General features: G+C 44.0%; 1 protein-coding gene across 7 annotated transcripts in view; it reads left to right on the plus strand.

Annotated features, from left to right (window-relative positions):
* TASP1 (taspase 1) overlaps nucleotides 1–22,407 on the plus strand; it is a 233,377-nt gene that overhangs the window by 163,442 nt on the left and 47,528 nt on the right. For 5 of the 7 annotated variants that reach the window (XR_005884032.1, XM_040981828.1, XM_040981830.1 and 2 more), the window contains one exon: nucleotides 12,058–13,104. The exons of the other annotated variants lie outside the window; for them this stretch is intronic. Coding sequence is in view for 4 of the 5 variants with exons in the window: in XM_040981828.1 (XP_040837762.1) it covers nucleotides 12,058–12,150 (93 nt within the window). In the remaining variant the exon portion in view is untranslated. Of the gene's footprint in view, nucleotides 1–12,057; nucleotides 13,105–22,407 lie in introns of those variants that run through there. 7 annotated transcript variants of the gene reach the window in all.

Raw genomic sequence — 22,407 nt, forward strand, 5'->3', positions numbered from 1 at the left:
AATCCCAGCTGCCCCGCTTCCTGTCCAGCTCCCTGCCTGTGGCCCAGGAAAGCAGTCGAGGACGGCCCAAAAGCTTTGGGACCCTGTACCCGCGTGGGAGACCTGAAAGAGGCCCCTGGCTTCGGATTGGCTCAGCTCCAGCCGTTGCAGCCACCTGGGGAGTGAATCATCGGATGGAAGATCTTGCTCTCTGTCTCTCCTCTCTGTAAATCTGCCTTCCCAATAAAAATAAAAATAAATCTAAAAAAAAAAATCTACATTAAAAAAAAGTATCTTCATTTAAAAAAAAAAAACACTTATTTATTTGAAAGGGAAAAAGAGGGAGAGAGAAAGAGAGATCATCCATTCACTCCCCAAAGGTTCCTGATGGCCAGGACTGTGTTAGATATAAACCAGGAGACTGGAACTCCTCCCAGGTTTCCAGCATGGGCGGCAGGCACTCAGGCACCTAAGCCGTGAGTATTGCTCTGCTATGAGTATTGTCTGGGAGTTAGGTTGGAAGTGGAGCATCTGGGCCTCAAGTTAGCACTCATGGGAGATTCTGGCATTGAAAGCAGCGGCTTAACATGCTGAGCCACAGTGCTCACTGTACTGTATCTCTTTTTTTATATGAATGTTTTTCAACACAAATACCATCAAGTGCCTTCTGCATTCAAGTATGTTTCAGTGACAAGAGTGAACAAAGCAGACTAGAATCCTTGTACTTGTGGACTTACATATAACAAGATAAGCAAGCTGTACACTGTGTTGGGGATGTGCTAAGTAGAGAGCAGAAGCTAGGGAGGGGTTAGGAAGGATGAGGTTCCAATGTGAGACTGTCTCTGCTGAGAAGCTCATGCTCTCGGAGAGTGTCAGCAGATGGGCAGCAAGGCATGAAATTCCAGCATGAGGGATAGCAAGTGCAAAGGCCCCATCTAGGAGTGTGTATGTTATTTTGGGGGAAGCCAAGGGGAGGTCAGAATAAGCAGAGGAGTGCCAGGTCACATGGTTTTCCTTAGTCATTTTGGATTTTCCTCTGGGGTCGTGAGATGCTGAGATTAGACCACTTGAAATTAGGCCTGGGGACTGCCCGTTCCATTCTGCATTGGGAACCCATTGCTTATCTTCATAGGAGGGGTTTAGTGAAATGGCCAAATACCTATTAAAAAGATAGATAATGTGAGGGGCTAGTGTAGATAATTCTGTAAGACAAGTTTTCTGTAAATGGAAGAAACAATAGAATGAAGTGGCTAGCTTGTGGCGTAGTGGGTTACTGCTGCATCGGATGCCTTCATCCTGCATCCGAGTGCTGGTTTTCATTTCCTGCCGACGCTGTTTCCTGATGATGACGCGCAGGGGAGGGTCAGTGGAGTTTCAGCTCCGAGGCTTCAGTGTGGCCAGGCCTGGCCGTTGTGGGCTTTGGGGGAGTGAATTGCCATATGGAAAATGTCTCCCTTCCCGTCCCCTCCCCTTGTCTTCCCTCCCCCTTTCTCTCTGTCTCCATGTCCCTTCCCTCTCTTTGTCTTTGCCTTTCCAGGAAGTCTCTTGGAAAAGGTGTGGAGGAGGTAGACCTAGAGGTTTATGATCAGCTCTTTTTGTATTGCTAGTAGAGGCTTCACTTTTTGTCCAAAATCCTTAGAATTAGAATTTTTTTTTCTACAAAATGTTTAGCAGAAAGGTGTTACAGCTGTTGAGCCCTTTGGGTATTCAAATACTCAGTGGTGAAGAGAAAAACTATCAAAGCAAACTGAGGTGCTGTTGTGCAGTAAAAAAGTTTCGAGCACATTCCTTGTGGCATTCCTTCTGGTGCAGCTTCAGGGAAGATATTCTTTAACATTTGGGATGAATTGGCTAAAAAAAATGCACAAGATTGTTTTTTTAAAAAAAATAAATATTTATTTTAGTGAAAGAACAGCAGAAAGGGAGTAGAAGGAGGGAAGGAGAGCGGAGGAGACAGTGAGAGACATCGTACATTCACTGCTTTACCTTCCAAATGGCTTCAACAGTTCGAGCTGGGCGAGGCCATAGCCAGGAGCCAGGACTCATAGGTGAGTGACCGAGCTTGAGCCATCTTCCACGGCCTTCCCAGGCTCCTTAGCAGGAAGCTGGAAGCAGAGTAGTGAAACTTGAACCACCACTCTCATCTAGGATGTGGGATGCCTTCCAAGGGGTGGCTTGACTGGCTGTACCACAGTGCTGGCCTCTGCATGGATTTCGTAACTACAGGTCTGAACCGTGCTGTGCTCACACACCTGTCTAGCTCTGAGAAGGGCGGAGTGAGGCAGAGCGAGCAAGTTTGCAGCATTTTCTTGATGTTTGCTCATGCTTCTGTTTTTCAAAGAGTACTTCCTGGGACACTGTCAATGTCAGTTTCGGGAGGCTGCTCCCTAGGACTGAACAGCTTAACAGCTCTTTGTCCCTGGATGGGTCACACCAATAGGAAATGGGTGAGCACATGGTTTTGACGAGAGGAACTTTATTCTGTCAGTTTGTTGGTGGTTTTTAGGTTTTCCCTTCTTAGATTCCTCAGTGACAGATCAATTGAGGTTCTCAGGAAATAGTCCATTAGACAAATAGTAGTTTCATTCTTTACAATGGTTTGCACGTTAGCCTTTCATGTCTTCCTCACAGAGTATACTCTTTCCAGGCTATAGTAAAATCCATGACAGTTGGCAGCTAACCAACAAGAAGATTGTAACTGACATTTTGGATTTTCACCTGGTGCAAATCATCAGGCTCCTGAGACCTCACTAGCAGGTTTTCTAAGAGGAAATGGTAACCCAGAGCCCCTGCTTCCAGATCCAGAAGGGATTCATCCAGCATCCTTGCCAGGATTGGGATCAGCTGCACCTTGTCTGCAGGGCTTAGCTGCGTCCTGTCCTCTTAGTTCAGTGCTTCCTGACTGTCAGAGAAGAAATGCCTGAGACCGCAAGTAACTTAGCTAAGGCTGCTCAGCTCCTTTCGTGGAGTGAAAATTCAGTCTGCACATTCTGAACTCCAGAACATAAGCTTCTAACCACTTAGCTGTCTGGAGGTAATTAAACTGGACCTGCACATTTGGGAGTCTTAGCATGTAAGCACTTTACAAAGAACAAGAAGACTGGGGAGGATCACCAAGGAAGTGACAGAGTTCTGGAAACATCCATGTTCATAGAAAGGGGAGCACGTGAAGAAATCAGCAGTGACCTAGAAACTGATGGAGAACCAAGTGACTTGGAGGAGCTCAAAACCAAGGAGGGAAGGGCAATCAGATCTCTCAGCTCCATGCCATTAGTGGCACCTTGGTAAGCATTGCAGTATTTGTTTTTCCTTAGCAATGTTAGAGTGTAGTAGGAGCATGGTCATGCCTTATCAGATGAATTGAATGGTAAGAAAAGCAGGACTATGGCATTAATTGTTTCCTCAGTTGTAATTATATTGCTGTAAGAGCCATTTACCAAGTAACCCTGCTATGTAATAAATTAAGATCACAAGAAGGAGAAATCAAGACTGTTGTTTCATGATTCCTCTGGAAGGAAGGGGATTATGTCACACTAGCTATTTTTAACAGTGTATGTACATATTTTTAAAGATTTATTTAATTTTATTGGAAAGTCAGATTTACAGAGAGGGAGGGAGACAGAAAGATCTTCCGTCTGCTGGTCTACTCCCCAAGTGGCCAAAAAGACCAGAGCTGAACCCATCTGAAACCAGGAGCCAGGATTTCTTCTGAGTCTCCCACTCAGGCTTCCAAGGCATTGGGCCATCCTCTACTTCTTTCCCAGACCATATGCATGGAACTGGAAGGGAAGTGGAGCTGCCAGGACATGAACTTGTGCCTGTATGGGATCCTGGTACTTGCAAGGCAAGAGTTCAGCCACTGAGCCATCATGCCAGGCCCAGTATGATATATTTTCTTCTATTTTTGCAAATGTAATCTTTTTTCCTTACACAATTCTTATTGTATGGGAAAATGGAATGAAATACTGATTTGTTTATTTGCAGAGCAGAGATACAGAGAGACCAAAGCAGAGAGAGAGTGAGCAAGCGAGCGAGCACAGGCTATTTTCCACCTGCTAGTTCATTCTCAAAATGGCTGCAAGAGTTACAAGGGAAGGTAGTGGTGGAATGGCCAGACCAAGCTGAATCCAAACACCTGGAACTCCACCTGGGTCTTGCATGCCTGTGGTAGGACCCAAGCACCTGGACCACCCTGTGCTGCTTTTCCAGGCACATTAGCAGGGAGCTGGATCAGAAGTGAAGCAGGTCAGAATGTGAACTGGTACTCATATTGGATGCTGATGTTGCAGAGGGTAGCCTAGCCCATTGTGCCACAATCCTGGCCCCCATATACTGATTTATAAGATCAATTTCAACCTGTAAATGATACACATTACTCTTAAGATATTTGAAAAAGAAGGGTAAGAAGTCTACAGTCTGAGTATTTCCCCTTGGCATTAGTGCTCTGAAGTGTGTGTACCGATACAGTGTGCATGGGGTGCTTGCTGGCCGTTCTCTGCTTGTCCACCTTGTTGCAAAGGCAAGGACAGATGCCCAGGGAAGGCCTGCTGCCCCCACCTCTGTGTCCTCTGCTGTTGTGGCTCTCATAAGGTAGCTCTGAAGCAGACTGAGTTCTGGGACCAGTTTGGATTCTGATTTGTTCTTCTAGAGCTGTTTGGAACAAACAAAAAACGTATAACATGAATCCTAGGAAAATCTCCATGTGTGTTTTTAAATCATTTAACATGAAGAGGGTCTCAATGAAGTGCCCTGAATATAGTTAAATCATATTATTTGTTTATAAACAAGGATGCAGAAACTGTAAGAGCTAGTAGCTTCCCAGTCCAGGGACTGTCCAGTCCATGAACAGCAAATCCAATTCTTTGAGTCCCTAAATCATCCTGAAATTTGTTATTAAAATGTGTGGCATTAGCTTTTCTGAACAAGCACTATTCTACCCTGAATGGGTGCCTTGTCGGCAGCCTCCTGCAGTGAAAGGTGTCTCCAAGGAGAGCTGGATTTAGAATCCCCCTGCAGGAGGACAGGCTTAATTTGGGAATTCAGAGGCTTTCATTCCTGTCTCAGTTTTTCCACTTCCTCTCTGACCATAAGCAAACCACACAACCATTTTGAGTCTTGCTGATTTTTTTTTTTCGAGCCTGGAAAGAAAGATGGCTACATCCATCTCTCTACCTGCCAGGGAAATTTGAGGTGACTTCATCAGTACAAAAGCGATATGGAAATGAAAGCATTATGCAAATATAGGTGCTTATTATTTTCATTAAGTTTTCACAAGAATTAGTTTCTACATTCAAAAAAGAGTTGATTGCCTTCATAGCAAGACACATGTGTGTTTCATTGTCCTATTCTCTTGTAATACATGTAGAATAAATATTTGCTCAATAGCAAAGAGCTTTTATCACCTTCAGCCAAAGTGAATACGCATGGTAATTTTTTGTGTGAGTAGTGGAATAATGGGTACCCTGAGGCGTGCCATGTTTATGTTTAAGTGCCTTGACAGGGCTCTTAAGCTAAGAATAGGAGGAGACTCTTGTCTGATGTTGTCTCTGTGTGAAGTGTGGTATCATTTGGCCTGGTAAGAAAAGCAACCAAAGTGGCCAGGAGCCTGGGGTGACATGCTGTTTGCATCAGGCAGCGTTTTTCTCTGATTTCGAGGCTCCTTGGACAATGATATTTACATGTGAAAGCTTTGCCCTGTGTATGGTCCTGCTTCAATGCTGACAGTGGTATTTAGCATAATTCTGTGTTTTGTCCACATTTACCAGTGTCTGTTATAGCATCCTTATTTAAATGTGGAAAACAAGGTAAGGTTGACGTAAGGTGAAGTAACTGGCATATGGCATTGATTCCTCATTCTGTTAATATTTTTTTATTATTATTATTTTTAAGATTGAGCTTGGGAGTTACAAATTCAGATTCCTCTGGGCTGTTTATTACTTTTGTTTTGAGACAGTGATGCAGTTGATGTAATGCTTGTTTTTCGATTCATTAACAGTGTATGAAAAAGCTGCATGGGGTCATCAGTGTCAGGAGAATTGCCACACTGGCAGACCCTGCCTAGAGAGCATTTCACCCCAAGTCCTCATTCCTCAATGTTACCCCGTATCACAGGGTGAAAGCAAAAGCACCGTGTCTCTTGAGGCCCTATAGTTGGTGGGCTTTTATACTAGAAGGTATCCACACCACAGCAGACTGAGTTAAAAAGGCTCATGTGAGACTGTCAAGTAGTGACTACATCTGCTTCTAGGATGAGGGCTGTAGAACAAAGTGTTTTTCCAACACTTCACTCCATTCCAAGGAGTAATATCGCACACAGAGCATGCTTGTTCCCAAGTTGTGCCTCTTTGAAACGCAGCTCTTGATAATAGTGGGCAGGGAACTTCTGGGGAACTGACGGTGGCCGGCAGTGCCGCCCGATCTAATTCATTTATGAAGAGAGAAAATTAAAGGCCACAGTAGAAACAAGGAATCAAAAACCTACCAGACACACTTGCCCAGCCAGCCCTTCTCTCTCAAATCAGCCGATGAAGGTGTTGAGTGGTTTTGCCAGTGAAAGAAAGCCGGGAGTGACCCTGAGCTCATCGGTAGGGATTCAGTACGCTAGTGTGTGCCCAGCTCACAGTTCCAAACTTGCATTGCCCAAGCAGGGAAAACTAACCAGTTAAATGAGTTTTTATTCTATGAAACATACGTACCATTTCAGATTATGTTAAGGAAGCTCATGTGCTACCATTAGTATATGAAGTGTGTTTAGGATTCTACACATTTTAAAAGTACGGCCGAATGAGGAGAAGGGGAAGTGCCTAGGGAGCCACGTTTGCCTTCATGTTTTCTCAGTTTCTCCTAGATTTTTGTTAATGCATTGTAGCACAGCAGGTAGCCAGGCACACAGGCTCTGCTTGACCACTGTTGAGGTGGGTGGTACCTCTCCCTGGGAGAGGAAGGCGCGTGTGCTGAGTGAACTGTATGATAAATGAACAGTTCATGATATCACACTGCTTCTAGTTTTATATCAGTTTTGCAAAACACGTAGGTTTTTTGTTCTAGAGACAAATCTGGAGTTTAAACCCTCAAAATCTTATGTGATTTATGCAAGTATCATCAGTGATCTATATCTTACTTAAAATCTATAGTCAGGGTCCAGTGTGGTAGCCTAGCAGCCAAAGTCCCTGCCTTGCATGCACCAGGATCCCAAGGCGTCCCTGTTTCTAATCCTGGCTGCCCCACTTGCCATCAAGCTCCCTTCTTGTGGCCTGAGAAAGCAGTGTAGGATGGCCCAATGGCTTGAGACCCTGCACCCTCTTTGGAGACCCAGAAAAGGCTCCGGGCTCCAGGCTCCTGGCTTCAGATCAGCTTAACTCTAGCCGTTGCACCCACTTGGGAAGTGGACCAGTGGACGGAAGATCTTTCTGTCTCTCCTCCTCTCTGTAAATCTGATTTGCCAATAAAAATAAATAAATATTAAAAACTAGAATCAAAAACTATGAAAAAGTGAGAAATAGAAAGCATCTGATTTGCAGTCCCACGCTCATTCCCCACTTTTTAAATCAGCTGTTCGCCTAACAAATGTGTGGAGCTCCTCCCGCATGCAGGCCAGTGCTGATGTGCAGAGAGCGAAGCAATGAACAGCCTGAACCAAGTGGCCACCCTCTTGAAGCTTGTGTTCCTGGGGGAGCCAGAGAAAGAACAGCTCCAGGGTTTGGTGGTGGTAAGCTCATATGGAACATCCAAGCAGAAAGGGGTGGTGTGGCGAAAGGCAGAGCGGAGCGAACCCTGCTGAGAGAGCAGATGCGGACAGCCCACCTGGTAGCCGCGAGGCAGGAATGTGCCGCCTGGTTGAAGGTTGGCAAAGAGGCAGATGGAGAGGGGAAGGAATGAGCAGAAGCATTTTTGCCCACTCCTCTCTCTGTAATATTAGCTGTGTGCATGAAGCGGGTGTTGTTGCTTTCAAATCTCCAATCCTGTAAGATCTCTCTCTGTAGTGATCTTGAATTGTGTCTTCAAATTCTTACTCCTCTGAGTGGTTTCCCATTCATTTCATAACACTGCTAATGTCTCCCCCAAGACACTGCAAGTTATCAAAAGGCAGTTTGCCTATAGTCTATCCTTTAGTTTTTCTTCATGTCAGCCAGGCATGGGAAATTGTTTGTATCAAACCCTTAGCAATTAATACATACTGATAAATTGTTATTTTATTAGTAGTAGCAAAACAGCAGCAGCAGAAATGCTGGTCTAAAAAGCATACATTTCTTCAACCTTACCTTTTGGCAGGCAGCTGAGTTTCAGTGTTTTTAAAATTGATCAGATTTTCAAATAGAGTGTCTCCGTCCTGGGATGTCCAGTAGTTGGTAACAGCGGTTTGCTTCTCTGTGTTTTGTGCTATGCCTTTGTTTTGTTTTCTAGCACGTACTGAAACATGTTTTCTTTGCATGCCCTGTTGCATATAGTCCCTATGAATGTAATGATAAATGCTGTTATCCTCGTTCATACATGTGGAAGTTCAAAAAGCTTAACAGGCACTGAGATCACACAGTAGATAAGCTTAAAGACTTGCGTTGAGCCAGTGTAGGTTACAGTACCAGAAGCTGCTGTGATAAGCAAAACCCCAAAGACATAATTGTCTAAACACAACAGAGTGAGTTTTCAATGACAAACGGCTCAAGCAGTGCCTTGGGATCCTAAACTTGTTGCACCTCACGGGCCTCCAGATCGTCAGAGAGTACAGATTAGTGGATAAGACAATCTTCTGCCAGCTTTGGGGTGATCCTTTATCCCCCTGGATCTCTGGAGTGATTTCATTCACATGACTACACATAACTGCAAAGAAGCCTGGGCAGTGTAGACTTGCTGTGTGTTTGGGACGAAGAGAAGGTGGCCTAGAACCTCGGGCATTCTGATTCTGCAGCGCATGCGTACAATCATCATGACGCCTCAGTAGATTATTCTAGACTGTTTTATGCTTCACACACTTGGTTGACCACTGGTTGACAAGATCATCTCCATTCTGTTTTGAATTGCTGTTGCTAAAGTCTGTCTGGAGCTGAGTGTTTGATGCTGCCATTTGTTCTATGTGGGAATGCCAGCATTGCTTTGACTCTAGTATTTGCTTCAAGTTGTCTTTTTAAAAAAAAAAAAAAAAAGATTTTTTTAAGAAACCCAGGCCCTCAAAATTGGGAAACCAGTGAGCAAAATATTTCCAAGAGCCTTTTTTTTTTTTATGTCTCTGTCTAGATTTTTTTTTTTTCTGACTGTATCAAAGTAAGATAATGAGTTGTTTCAGAGCATGTCTCCTTGGCTGATGTAGAACTGTTGATCAAGCCTTACATGGTGGGTGGAAAGATGATGTTAGGCTGAATAGAGGGGCTAAGGATTAAAATATAACCACTGAGTAAGGGCTTTGAAACAGTTAAAATTGTGTGTGTGTGGTTTTCCTGGAAACCACACAAGCCAAGTCACTAAGGTGGACTTAAAAGATTTTGAAAAGTGAGTATCAGTGATAGGAAAACTCCACTACTACTTAGATTGTGCCCAGGATATGAAGTAATCCTATAATTTTTAGAAGTTTTTTCTTTAACCTTTTTTGTCTTAAAAAAAACCCTCATGCTAAATGGTTTTGATTTTCTAAAGAGATAAAGTTATGAGTATTAGCTTTCCATAATCAGGTTAATTGACAAACTGGTAGTTTTTTTAGGAGTGTTAACCTAAGGGTCTTTCTGTATTGCTCAGGGCAATTAGCAAAACACAGATTTTTCTATCATAAGGCCACTGGATTCCATTGATATGTTGTTTCTGAGAAATATAGAGTTGCCCAGAAGCATTCTCCTTGGGCTGCTGGTCCCAGCATGGTCCACCACAACAGTGCTGTCCAGTGACCTGAACAGATTCCTGCCACTTGCTCAAGGGGCTCTTGGGCTCACCCCATCCGTCAGCACACACGCACGTTGGCCAGGGGCAGGCTCCAGCACATGAACTGAGTGACCCTTTGATAGTCTTATCTGCTGGAAGTATGGCTGGCAGGCATCATCTTTTTTGGCTCAGACCACACCATAATTCTGGAAATGAAGTGGATTATTTGCAGGGTGAACATTGTGTGGCTTGGGGAACCTAGAAGAAATCACCTTGAGACGGCTCCACGTGTAGAACCAGGTGGAGAGTGTCAGCGGAGCCTGGTGTCTGGCACTAATGGGCTGAGTGATGAAACACCTCAGACATTGTTCAGGGCCCAATGTGTGGGCCAGACACCGTTCACTCCAGCATCTGGTTGCTTAAAGCAACATTAATTATCGTTAGGAGCAGATAACTGTGAGACAAGTCTGGCTTCTGTAACTCAAGCTGAAGAGAAGGAGGAATTCTTAAGTCTGCATTTTTTCCCCTATTCCTTGACAAACACTGTTCCATTTTGTGCTAATGAATGTTTTTTTTTATAACTATTGTAATAATTATTTTTGATTCAGTAGCATAAAACTCTTTGTTCACTTAAAGCAAAATTACGAAATAGAAAAAAAACTATCCTTAAGAATTTTTATCACAGCGAACTCCTTTGATTGCCTTTTTAAGCTCAGCTTTCTACTTGAGGTACTTTGTGTGCACCTGAACACAGCTCTGGTGTGTATACTTAAGTCCCAGACCCACTTAGCCAACATTTGCTGAGTGTGTGTCTGTGTCAGTGTTCCCAGAAACAGGGAGTACTGAGCTGTAAGACAAGTTCTTGACTCCAGCTGACTTTGAATACATTGACCTAAATGCTCAAAACCAAGAAAGTTGTATCATTGGATGAGAAATGCTCAGAAGAGTACTGTGAAAGCTAGGGGAGCTTCTTGGTTGAATTTTTGACCTGATCAAGGAGATCTTTCCATCAGAAAGAGCTAAAGAGCTTTGTACTGGAGACACATAGTCACAGGAGAGGAGATCGAGGTAGGAGAGGGGCACGTCTCTCATGCAGGTTAATGATCCTGAACCCACATGGCTGCTGTTTGTTTTCATGCATCGTTTTCAGGCGTTCTTCTCATCCGTTCCTACCTCCAGGACAAGGGCATTGCTAGCTAAACAGTTGTAAAAGCTCCCTACGTTCTTCTGCTTCATAGTACCCACACTCAAACTAGTGACCACTAGCCTGCTTGTTACCTATTAGCATTTCTAAAGAATGACCTTGATTCATTTTGGGGTTGCATGCTACCCTAGACTCGGCTGAATGACCAACTGTATCTAACAACCTCAGTCCTCGGACTTGAACTCACCATGAGAAAAGCCTGAATCACCATGGGAGAAGGACTGGAATCAGAGAGGATTACCTGAAGGTTATATAGTCCCCATATTGTTACAGACTTTGGTTTATCTGTCCCTGGATTGGGCCAGATCACCGCCTGCCCCTCCAGGAAAGGGGAGTTCCTGAGTGACAGCACCCTGGCCTCTGATGTTTAGCGCTTAACCAGCCCTCAGGACACAGCCTCTTTTGAGCAATGTTGACGTGGAGCTGTTTTCACCCATCCAGTGTGTGCACTGACCTCTCTGTGCCTGTTCTCAGCGCGAGGACCAGTGTGCTCCGAGCAGCTGGCGTACTGTGGTCCCATCCACCACAGGAACCACCTGCCTGATCGTGGCCACCATGGCAGCTGTCTGCCTCCTTAGGTGACATTTAATGAGTTAGCTTTACACCTGTCTTTGAGATAAACTATTTTTTTTTCTTTTCCCTCAACTTCCTCACTTTAGATAACTGAATCATGTGGATTTTTGTAAATTACTTAAACACCTTAAGGAGTAAATGAACATGAATGAGATGGCCTCAGTTGGTTTGAATGTCGACAGGACAGCACGTATTCAGAGAAGTGGAATGCACTCAATATTGGCATTAAAACCATGAACTGTTTTGAATGCTCACGCTGTGCAGACGTTCATAAAAAGTCCGTGAGCTTTCTGCACAAAGAAGGATCTTTGTATAGGCAGGTGTTATCTTCCTAGCACGGTCTGTGGCTGCTCAGAGGTCAAGTCACTGTGTGGTGCACTGCTGTTTTCCTTCAGCTTGCTTGGACCTGGGAGGACACTGCTGGCCCCTCTGATGTTCTCCTGTCTCCTCTGCAGACTCACATTTCAAGACTCCCTCCCGGTGCGGTGGCAGGACAGTCGGTGGCCATCGAAGGTGGGGTCTGTCGCCTGGAAAGCCCAGTGAACTGACCCGTCCAGGCTGAGCCGGAAGCAACTGCGAGCTGTTTTCAGAACCTGAGCTCTCGGGGATCCTTAACTGAAGCTGGATGTTTGCCTGCCCTCCCTTGTTTTTAAATCCCAATGACAGCGACCTCATGTACTGCTCCGGACACACATGCTGCTGTAGTTCATGCTTAGTGACATGCCAGCCTCTGGCAGGTGAGCAGGGATGCATGTGAGTGTGTGGCACGTGAACTTGCTTCTCCCCTAAGGAAATACGAACTCCTCCGTGTGTAACCCCTGACCGGGAGTGATCAGATCATCTTAGGAACCGTGAGCTTTAACTGTTGACAAGTAAAACCTGAAGTTGCAAGAAACCTTTTGATTTCATACAGAGGTACCTGCTGTCCTTGATGTAATGTGTCCGAATTGAAGAGTAAATCTACTTGTGGAAATGATTTGACAGTGGTAGTGCTTCATTTCAAAGCAGTAATAAGTAATAAAGTGTGTTTATTTGCTAATCAGTTTAAGTGGAGCCAGTGGTAACTTAAACTGTTGTTCTCATCCCTCATATGGGGCATTTTTCTTTAACAAAGAATGGTTTCAGTGAAACAATCTAGCGGAGAATTAAGCTCAGAACCTTTTTAAATAATAGTCTTATTGATAAAGTTTGTACTTGTTTCCTCAAGCTTTTATAAGCTTAAATATTGCATAGCAATGAGCTGTATGTACTATATTATGAATGGATATGTAAAGAGACGATACTGTAATGCACACTCCGTAATTTGTGTATAATGGAATGCTATTTACATGTAACACTGTAAATAAGAAAGCAAAGTTTATGGGAAAATTCAATATTATCTTTGTTTCTTGTCTAAATATATTTTTAAGATAAAGGCACAAAAAATAAAAGAAGCATATTAATGGGTATAGTGTGTGATTCTGTGATTTCTGTTTCTCATATAATAAATTATCTTTTAAATCATGGATCATTGATTTGGTTTTTTTGTTTGTGTGTTTTGTAAAACCTTGAAATCATGCCATCAGCCATTTTGATATTCTGATGATTCAAAATCCAGTCTTACATTTTTGCAATTAGGACAGATATCAACAGGATGAAAATGGAATTTAGTGTATGGTTTAATGATCAGTTTGGAAATCCCAAAAATTTCTGTTCCAGTTTGATAAAAATAACAAAACGAGGGAATAAGGATATTTTGTTAGGAAAAAAAAAATGTGGTGGGAGCTGAGAGCTGGATGATTTCAGTTGATAAATTACTTCTAGATGCTATATTTAGGGGCTCTGGAACCACAGAATAAAAGCAAGACTTTCTTTTTGATTTTTATGTAAGAAGTGGTTATCAAGAAGGTACTAAAGATAGCCTTCTTTGGGGCGGTGGGGGTTGCTGGGGAGGAAGTTCCCATGCAGGGTGTAATCATGGCTCTGGGCAGTAACTGATAAAACCTCAGATGAAATTACACACTTGACATCGATACATGGCCAAATTATATGGAGGGGCAACCAAAATGGAGTGGGTGTGAGTAAATGTGAATGATTGGAGAGTTGCTGATCTGTACTCCTCATACAGGCAGATGACATTGTCTCCTGGTGTTCTTGTAGACAGGTCGGTGCCGTGGTATCTGTTGCTCATTGTCAGTGAGTCCGGGAACTTGGGCGGGGATGGGCGGACTGGTGGGAAGCCTTTGGCTTCAAAAGCTTTCAGGGACCTCTTACCCTGTCGGCAGGGTTTCTTCAGGAACTGGACTGGATCACGTAAAACTATCAGGACACTTTGGAGTCTGAAAACCTGCTGACCTATTTCGCCATGAATGCCATCTTCTTTCATCTCCTTTTGATGTTATTCTATTTGTGTTTAAAGTTTGAGCTTGTTAAAGATGACTTTTATGAAGAGTTGAAAAACTAGTCAGTGTTAAAGAGCACAGCTTCTCTGAGAAGTTTGTCAAAACTTTATTCTCCGGGACCCGTTGCATGGTAGTCTAGTGGCTGAAGTCCTCACCTTGCACGCTCCAGGATCCCATATGAACACTAGTTCTAATCCCAGTGGCGCAGCTTCCCATACAGCTCCCTATTTGTGGCCTGGGAAAGCAGTCGAGGATGGCCCAAGGCCTTGGGACCCTGCACCCACGTGGGAGACCCAGAAGAAGCTCCTGGCTTAGGATCAGCTGAGTTGCAGCTGTTGAGGCCACTTGGGGCATGGATCATCAGATGGAAGATCTTACTCTGTCTCTCCTCTCTATATATCTGACTTTGCAATAAAAAATAAACAAATCTTTCAAAAACACTTTATTCTTCCAATCTCTAAAAAAAAAAAAATTCTGGTTTGAGGAGTATTGCAAAGGCAGAAGGCAAAAGAACAAGAAACAATAAAAATGGTTTTGATTTTAGAATCATGTATACTAAAATGTGATGCAGATAAGTTCCTTCATTGTGAGACCAGATGTTAAAGATCAGATATTGCAGCCAGGGGACAGTGTGCATATAAAATCAACTCATTCCACGCAAAGGTTGAAAGGGTAGTGATGGGTAAGGAAAGAATCCTGATCTCTGTATCAGGAAGATTCTGAATTCGTGTTTACTGCGTCCCTCTTTTAACATGGGTGATTTTAACTCCATGCCTAAAGTTGATTGCATTTTAAGAGCTGAGATTGTGTGTGTGTGTGCCTGTGAATATAATTAAGCCCGTTCTGGATTCCTGGCTGTGACCCAGCTCTGGAGTAGCAGTGGGGATGTCTTCAAGGCTGGATGAGGAGGCAGGTGTACGTGCTGTCCTTCAAGGCACACACAGCACCTGTGCTGCCAACATGTGATGGCCCGCTCAAGGCTTTGTCCCTCTGTCACCCCTTCCACTTCTCCCTACCCTTAGTGTTTCTGCGATGGTAGGTTTGAACTCGTCTCCTCATGACCACTTGTATAAGTGTAAACTTGAACTCGGATGTCAGCATCTGTTAGGCTCGTGTGCCGCGTCTGTATGGATGATTCATAAGTGCTTCCTAGATGAGTAAAGTGAATGAGTTTGGGGTCATAGATTTGGGCACATCTCTGCAGTACTTCAACACCTTTTTGCTTGATTCACAGTTGAGAGTGGTGACATTGCATGCCAGTTACATGCAGATAAGAATTAATCCATGTTTTAATGCACTGACTGAAAGGAAGAGTGAAGAAGGCATTCAGTTAGCATTGCTCATCAGTTTTGAAATTGTGTTGTTTAGAAGGCAAAGAGACGTGTGTGTGTGTGTGTGTGTGTGTGTGTGTGTGTGTGTGTGCACATGGGCATAGCAAAGGACGGAGCGGGGAGAGAGACCTTGCTCAGTGGCTCACTCGCTAAATGCCGTCATACTGGGCCAATTCTAGGAGCTGGGAACTTGATTCTCTGTAATCACAGTAGCCATCCATTCTTATAAAAACTCAAGTTATTTTAGAAATTAACTCACAGTCCCACTTTAAGGCTACAATTCATAACATCTTATGTGTAATTTTCTGCTTTTTAACACAGTTGTACTGAACGCTCTAACAGAAAAGTCGTCCGTTTTCATTTAGGAATATCAAAGAATTGTCTAGACATGTAGCTTTTCATAGTACCTGAATTATTGCTTTCTCATACAGCGGTGGCTCAGCGCACACACTGTTGTCCTAAGGTGTCTGTGGACATCCGCCACAGCATCCTGGGATGCAGTCACTGCCCATTTTCTCAGGCCGTGGGTCCACGCAGTGAGCACTGCGGGAGGACCTTAGCCCGTGGAAGCCGCGTTGGCAGGTGTTCTAGAGCAGGTCATTGCCGTCGCCCTTGAGTTCTGCGGCTTCCGTGTGCTGCTACATGCACTGCTGTGTGAAGGGGAGTCTTCCTGGAACCATGGGAGGCATCTCTTTTGTGTGAGCACGGTGGGCTAGAAGCACCAGGAACCAGTACTTACATAAATCAACTCCACAGAAATAAGGAGCAAATAAACCAGTTCCCTTGCTCCATTGGTGGGATAAACCTGAGGTATGTTTTTTTGCCTTGTTTGTCAGAAACTTCCCACAAGGAGTTAGAATTCCTTCTCTGCTTCCAACCCTATCCTGCTGAGGTGGCTGACTTAAAACTTTTATCAGCATTCTTCCTGTTTTAACCTTCTCAGCTCCTCTTCCTTGATTTCCTCGACCCATCTCCCAAGAGAACTGCCTGTTCTTAACCCCTTATTCTGGGGTTGTTTCTGGCGAACTTGAAACAAACACATGGCATATTCCATGTATTATTTGCTGCATGGCTCTGGTGAACTGAAGTCTGTGTACACCACTGGAGCCTCTCTTCCTCCACTGGGCTCCACATGAACCATCTTCATTAGTAACATCTGATGCAAGTTCCCAAAGTGATAAGGCTGAATGTTCCATAAAAGTCAGAGAAGTGGGGCCTGGTGCAGTGGCCTAGTGGCTAAAGTCCTCACCTTGAACATGCCAGGATCCCATATGAGTACCAATTCTAATCCAGGCAGCCCTGGATTAGAGCCCTGTTCCCCATCCAGCTCCCTGCTTGTGGCCTGGGAAGGCAGTCGAGGACAGCCCAAGGCCTCGGGACCCTGCTCCCACGTAGGAGACCGAGAGGAGGATCCTGGCTCCTGGCACCAGATCAGTTGGGCTCCGGCCGTTGCAGCCACTTGGGGAGTGAACCAGTGGGCGAAGATCTTGTCTGTCTCTGTTTCTCTCTGTATATCTACCTTTCCAATTAAAAAAAAAAAAGAAAAGTTTGCAGCCAACTCAAGGTTAACAGACACCAGATTGCTGGAAACAGGCAAATTCTTTCTAGAAATGGATGAATGTATGGAAGTTGAAGACTAGCAGTACATCAAAGATTGATGGACACTGTGAAGAAGGTCACTTGGAATTGTGTTAACAGTAGTTGAAAGAAACTTGTCAAATGTGTGTCCTGACTTGTAAGAGATTTGAGGAGACCAAACCAGCAGCTGGCCGTGGCCTGTGCTGTGGACCCAGCTCCAGCATGAGCAGCACCACAGTGCCATCTCAAGCCTGGGTGTCCATATATATTACAATCCACTTTTTAAAGCGCATCCCTGTATTGTTCTTAAGCAGGTCAAACACAGGAGCTGATAGAGCATGCAACATTGAGTCATTTTGTGCCACAAAGCCCCCTCTGTGCAGCTGAAGATCTCAGGGGTTTGTCATGAGGAACCCACATGGGAAATGCAGGGGGGAGCCTTTCCTCTCTCGCAAGCAAAGGCGGAGCTCAGGAGAAATTAACTGGCTCAAGAAAAGGCAGAGTCGAGAGGAAATAGAGGTCTGTGTGTAGGGTTCATTTATTTTGCTTTGGTTCTATTCTTAACTTTCCCAGAAGCTGATGAACCAGGGCAAGGAGGTATTGGTGAGTGAGTGGAATGAGCTATAAGTGGGAATGAATGGGATCTTGGCAGCCTAAAATTAATCCTTTTATATTAATATTTGTTCTGGAACATTAAGAATTTTTAAGGCATACACTGCCTTTCCCCAACACTTCATTTGGGTTCAGGTCCCTAGTTAGACCAGATGGCTATGATCACAGACCCACAGACTGACCAAGTTGACCAGGCAGTTTCTCATTTCCACATGCTTTTGCCTCTAAAGTGTATGGCCACAGGAAGGATTAAATCTAAAATTGGCAAAGGCTTTTCTCTAAGGCGACACACTATGCTTCCAGAACACCAGCAGCCAAGCCCGAGGTGGTTCACCGTGACCAGTTTGCGGAAAGCTGGGAAGCGAAAGCGAGCGCGGTGGTTTCTTCTTAACGTGGTGCCGGCACCAGAGCCCTGCAACCACAGTGGGCAAAGCCAGAAACTCTGGGAGGGTTCTGCTGCCTTGAACTGCCCGGGAGGTTCTCTGATTGTCAGCAGAGCTTTGAAAGCTGCAAAGGAAAAGAACAATGCTGTCACACTGCGATGTTGCACAGCCAGGGATGGCCGTTAGGAGGCCCTCAGCCAGTCACCCTCATCTGATCACTACAGATTATGTACCTAAAATGAAATATCAGCTGTTTCCCATAAATACCTGCAATTAATGTGTGAAGATATACGCACATACATTTGTAAAACTAGATTCGCCATTTTACCTAAGCCGTTGAGAAAACATTATTTTTAGTGCTAAACAATGTAGTTGAAAATATTTTTTTAGTAGGGAAAGATGAACGTATTAGTCATTGACTTAAAACTGAAATGGAAACAAAGCACTTAATGGACCAAGTAACTCCTAAATTGTTTTTTCTTTCTAGCCTTGGGAAACCTAGCAATGCAGGACTCGCTCTAATCCATTGAGACTGACATGCACTCTTTGTTTTTGTATGAGTTGCAAGGTTTTAGTATTTCGCTTAAAATCTTCCCCTAAATCGACTAGCCAGCTTTCTTTCCTTCTCATTCATGGTAACTGCAGCCCTCCGGGTGCGCAGGCCAAACCTCGTGGGGTCATCTCAGGTATTTATTAGTCCACGCCGTGGTGGCACAAACAACAGCTTCAGTTGCTTACAGTTCTGTGAACTGGACATGGCCTCCCCATCAAGTGGTTTCCATGCTCTCCTTGTTGGTAGCTGCCGACGTGTTGTTCTTAGCTGGGTGGTGAGCTATGTGCAGGGCTCAGCTGGGACTCCGGCACAGCTGAGCTGGCTTCCTTCTTCATGCGGGCTCTGCAGGTGTGTAGAGACCATTGACACTCATGCAGCTCAAGGTTCCCCAGAGCACCAAAGCAGACGCTGCCTTTGTAAGATGTCCATTGAGACGGGCCTGTGATTTTGAAGTCTTTTTTTTTTTAATTTATTTCATTTTGTTTAAATTGGAAAGGCAGGTATACAGAGAGAGGGAGATGCAGAGACAAAGATCTTCCATCTGCTGGTTTACTCCCCAAGTGGCTGCAATAGCTGGTGCTGAGCACACTATAGCCAGGAGCCAGGAGCCTCTTCTGGGTCTCCCAAACAGGTGCAGGGTCCCAGGACTCTGGGCTATCCTCTACTGCTTTCCCAGGCTACAAGCAGGGAGCTTGGTGGGAAGTGGAGCAGCCAGGACATGAATTGGCACCTCTATGGGAACCTGGCACATGCAAGGCAAGGATTTAGCCACTGGGCTATCATGTCAGGCCTAATTTTGGAATCTTATACAAAGTCTTTACCCCCACTTGTGTCTGGGTGCATTTTCTGTATCTTTACATATACCAGTTTCATAATTTCAACTGTTATGTTTAAGGTTTTTTTATACTTCAGTTTTTCTGTGTGCTGTAAGATAGGGATTTGATTTCACCCGCTCTATATGTGTGTCCAATTCTGCCAGCATCAGTTGATACAGAGAATTTTCTTTTTCCTATGTATGTTCTTGGTGTGTTTGTCAAAAGGCACTTGGCTGTTGTATCTGGTTTGTCTTATCTCCTTTATTCTGTTTCATTGTTCTCTGTGTTTTTTATGCCAGTACCGTGATCTTTCAATTATTACAGTTTTTAACTCAGAAGCTGCAATGTCTCCAGCTTTTACTTTTTTCAAGTCATAATTGCTCTGGCCAGTCTGGCTTTTGTCTAGCCCCATATGATTATTGAAAGCATTTTTCTATTTCTGTGAAGAATATCATTTAGTATTTTGATGAGCATTGCATTGAATGTGAATCATACTTTGGCTAACATCATCATTTTTAACATATTAATGTTTTCCAACACATTAGCATGGAATATCTGTGTGTTTGATTTCTTTTGCTGGTATTTTTTTATTTTGCAGTTTATGTTATAAAGATAATTGACCTCTTTTGTTTAAATTTATCCCTAAATGTATATTTGTGTGGTTGTTATGACACTGAGTTCTTCCTTGATTTCTCTTTTAGCAAACACATTATTGCTATATGGAAAAGCAATATTTGTGTGTTGATTTTCTAACCTGAAACTGTACTGAATTCATGTATCAGCACTGGCAGCTTTTTGGTGGAGTGTTCAGGATTTTATATGCATAAAAATCTGTCATCTACAAATATGAACTTTTTTTAAAGATTCATTTATTTTTATTGCAAAGTCAGATATACAGAGAGGAGGAGAGACAGAGAGGAAGATCTTCCATCTGATGATTCACTTCCCGAGTAGCCGCTAGGCCCAGAGCTGAGCTAATCTAAAGCCAGGAGCCAGGAGCATCCTCCGTGTCTCCCATGTGGGTGCATGGTCCCAAGGCTTTGGGTCATTCCCTACTGCTTTCCCAGGCCACAAATAGGGAGCTGGATGGGAAGCAGGGCAACCAGGATTAAAACCAATGCCCATATGGGATCCCGGCGGCACATGCAAAGTGAGGACTTTAGCCACTACGTTATCGCACTGGGCCCAATATGGACATTTTGACCTCTCTCTCTATCATTTGGATGTCATTGACTTCTTTCCCTGGATTAATTGTCCTTGCCATGATTTAGTGTGCAGCCTTTCAGTGAGGATTAAAACTTAGGAGCAGCCATTATCTGTCCCACTGGCCCGGCCTAAGTCACAGAGAAGCCAAAGCAGGATCATTTTGCCAGCGAGGACTGGATCCAGAGTTACTGACCAGGTTCCACCCTCCGCCTTTATGTCCAGGTCATGTTGCTCATGTTTTGTGCTTTGTTTCATTTGGTGTGTATTAACAATGTTGAGGCTGGAGGAGAAGCATCAAAGTCAGTGTTAATTGTTTCTAGCTCCAGTAAGATGTAAAACCCCAATTACCAAAGTTTTCAAGTGAGAAAGCATTTTTTACACATTAGAAATCTAAATGATAGCTGTGCCATGAGCAGTGGCTGGCAGTTTAGGCTGTTTCCATTGCGTGTGGGAGAGAATGTGAGAGGACAGTAGGGACTGTCTGAGCGGCATGGCAGGCTAATCATCCAGCTGCTGGTCTGGCACCCTATACAAGGGCTGACTCGGGTCCGGGCTGCGCCGCTTCGGATCCAGCTCTCTGCTTATGTCCTGGAGGCAGCACATTGCTCAAGTCCTTGTCCCTTGCCTGCCATGTAGGAGATCCAGAAGAAGCTCCTGGCTCCCAGCTCCAGAGCAGCTCAGTTCTGGCTATTGTAGCCATTTGGGGAGTGAAATAGTGAATGCAAGATCTCTCTCTCTCTTTCTCTCTCTCTCTCTCTCTGTCTTCATCTCTGTGTTTCTCCTCCTTTCTGCATAAAATCTGCTTTTCAAGTAGAAGTGAGTAAAAGAAACATTGTAAGTAGCATGAGTGTAAGTAGGAGCATCCTGTGTTCCATTTCTTCATCTTCTTCCACCTCAGATTCTTTTTGATAGGTATGTTGATGCTTTAATATGTAGCTTATGCTATTGAAAATGCTTGGTAGCACACACAGTGGGGAGGGGTCTAATTCTACACATGTGTGTTCATGCACACACGTGTGCAGAGACAGTCTTCCTGCATTGATTTACCACCTGATTATTCACAATTGCTAGGACGGCACCAGGCTAAAGCCAGGAGGCAGGCCTCTGTTGCAGGGGATCCAAGCACTTGGCCCATGCTGTGCTGCTCTCCCAGGTGTGCTTGCGGGGTGCTGAGTTGGAACTGAGGCAACCGGGACACAAACTCGTGCCCAGATGGGATGCCAGTATTGTAGATGGCAACTTAACATTCTGCGTCACAATGGCAGCTCCAAGGATTTTGATTTTTAACTTTTGTATGTTCAAACTACAAAGCTAGAAAAGACAACAAAGATTATTTAATACATACTGAAACTTTATATTAAACTCGGAAGTTGTGATGTCTCTCATAAGACTGACAGCAGAGCCTTATATGCTAAAACCGTTTCTAGCACTAGATAGTCATAGAAGCACAGATGTTTCTTATTATAAAAGTTTATTTAATGTTTACATATATTAAGGAGTTAGGTTCATATAACCTCATAACAATACACTTATTTTAATTCAACCATGCATTTATTACAGCAGCTCTCACTCCATTGCTACTGGGAAATGGCCATGTAGTTTCTGCTTGAAAATTTTGTTAGATGGAAAATTCCTGCATTAAAAGATAGTCCATGCCCACTTAGAAATCATTCTACCGAACAACATCTTGCTTTTATGTGTTTCAAAATGGCCTCTCTATGCCTTTCATTGGTTGGGTTTCCAACTGGAGCTACATTCAAGGTTAGAGGAGACACAGCAGTTTCAAGATGGCAAGTCCACAGTTCTTCCATTCTCACTCTTGCACTAAGAACAGATTTCTATCACACTAGACATGGATATTTCTCACAGAGGTGGAGATTCTTTCCACAAGATTTAACCCAACACTCTAGATAGTCAATGTAAAGCTATCAGTATCTGTGCACAAA

Source organism: Ochotona curzoniae, unplaced genomic scaffold (genome assembly GCF_017591425.1).
Source record: "Ochotona curzoniae isolate NIBS_2020 unplaced genomic scaffold, NIBS_Ocur_1.0 contig_3520, whole genome shotgun sequence".
NCBI classification, from domain to species: Eukaryota; Metazoa; Chordata; class Mammalia; order Lagomorpha; family Ochotonidae; genus Ochotona; species Ochotona curzoniae.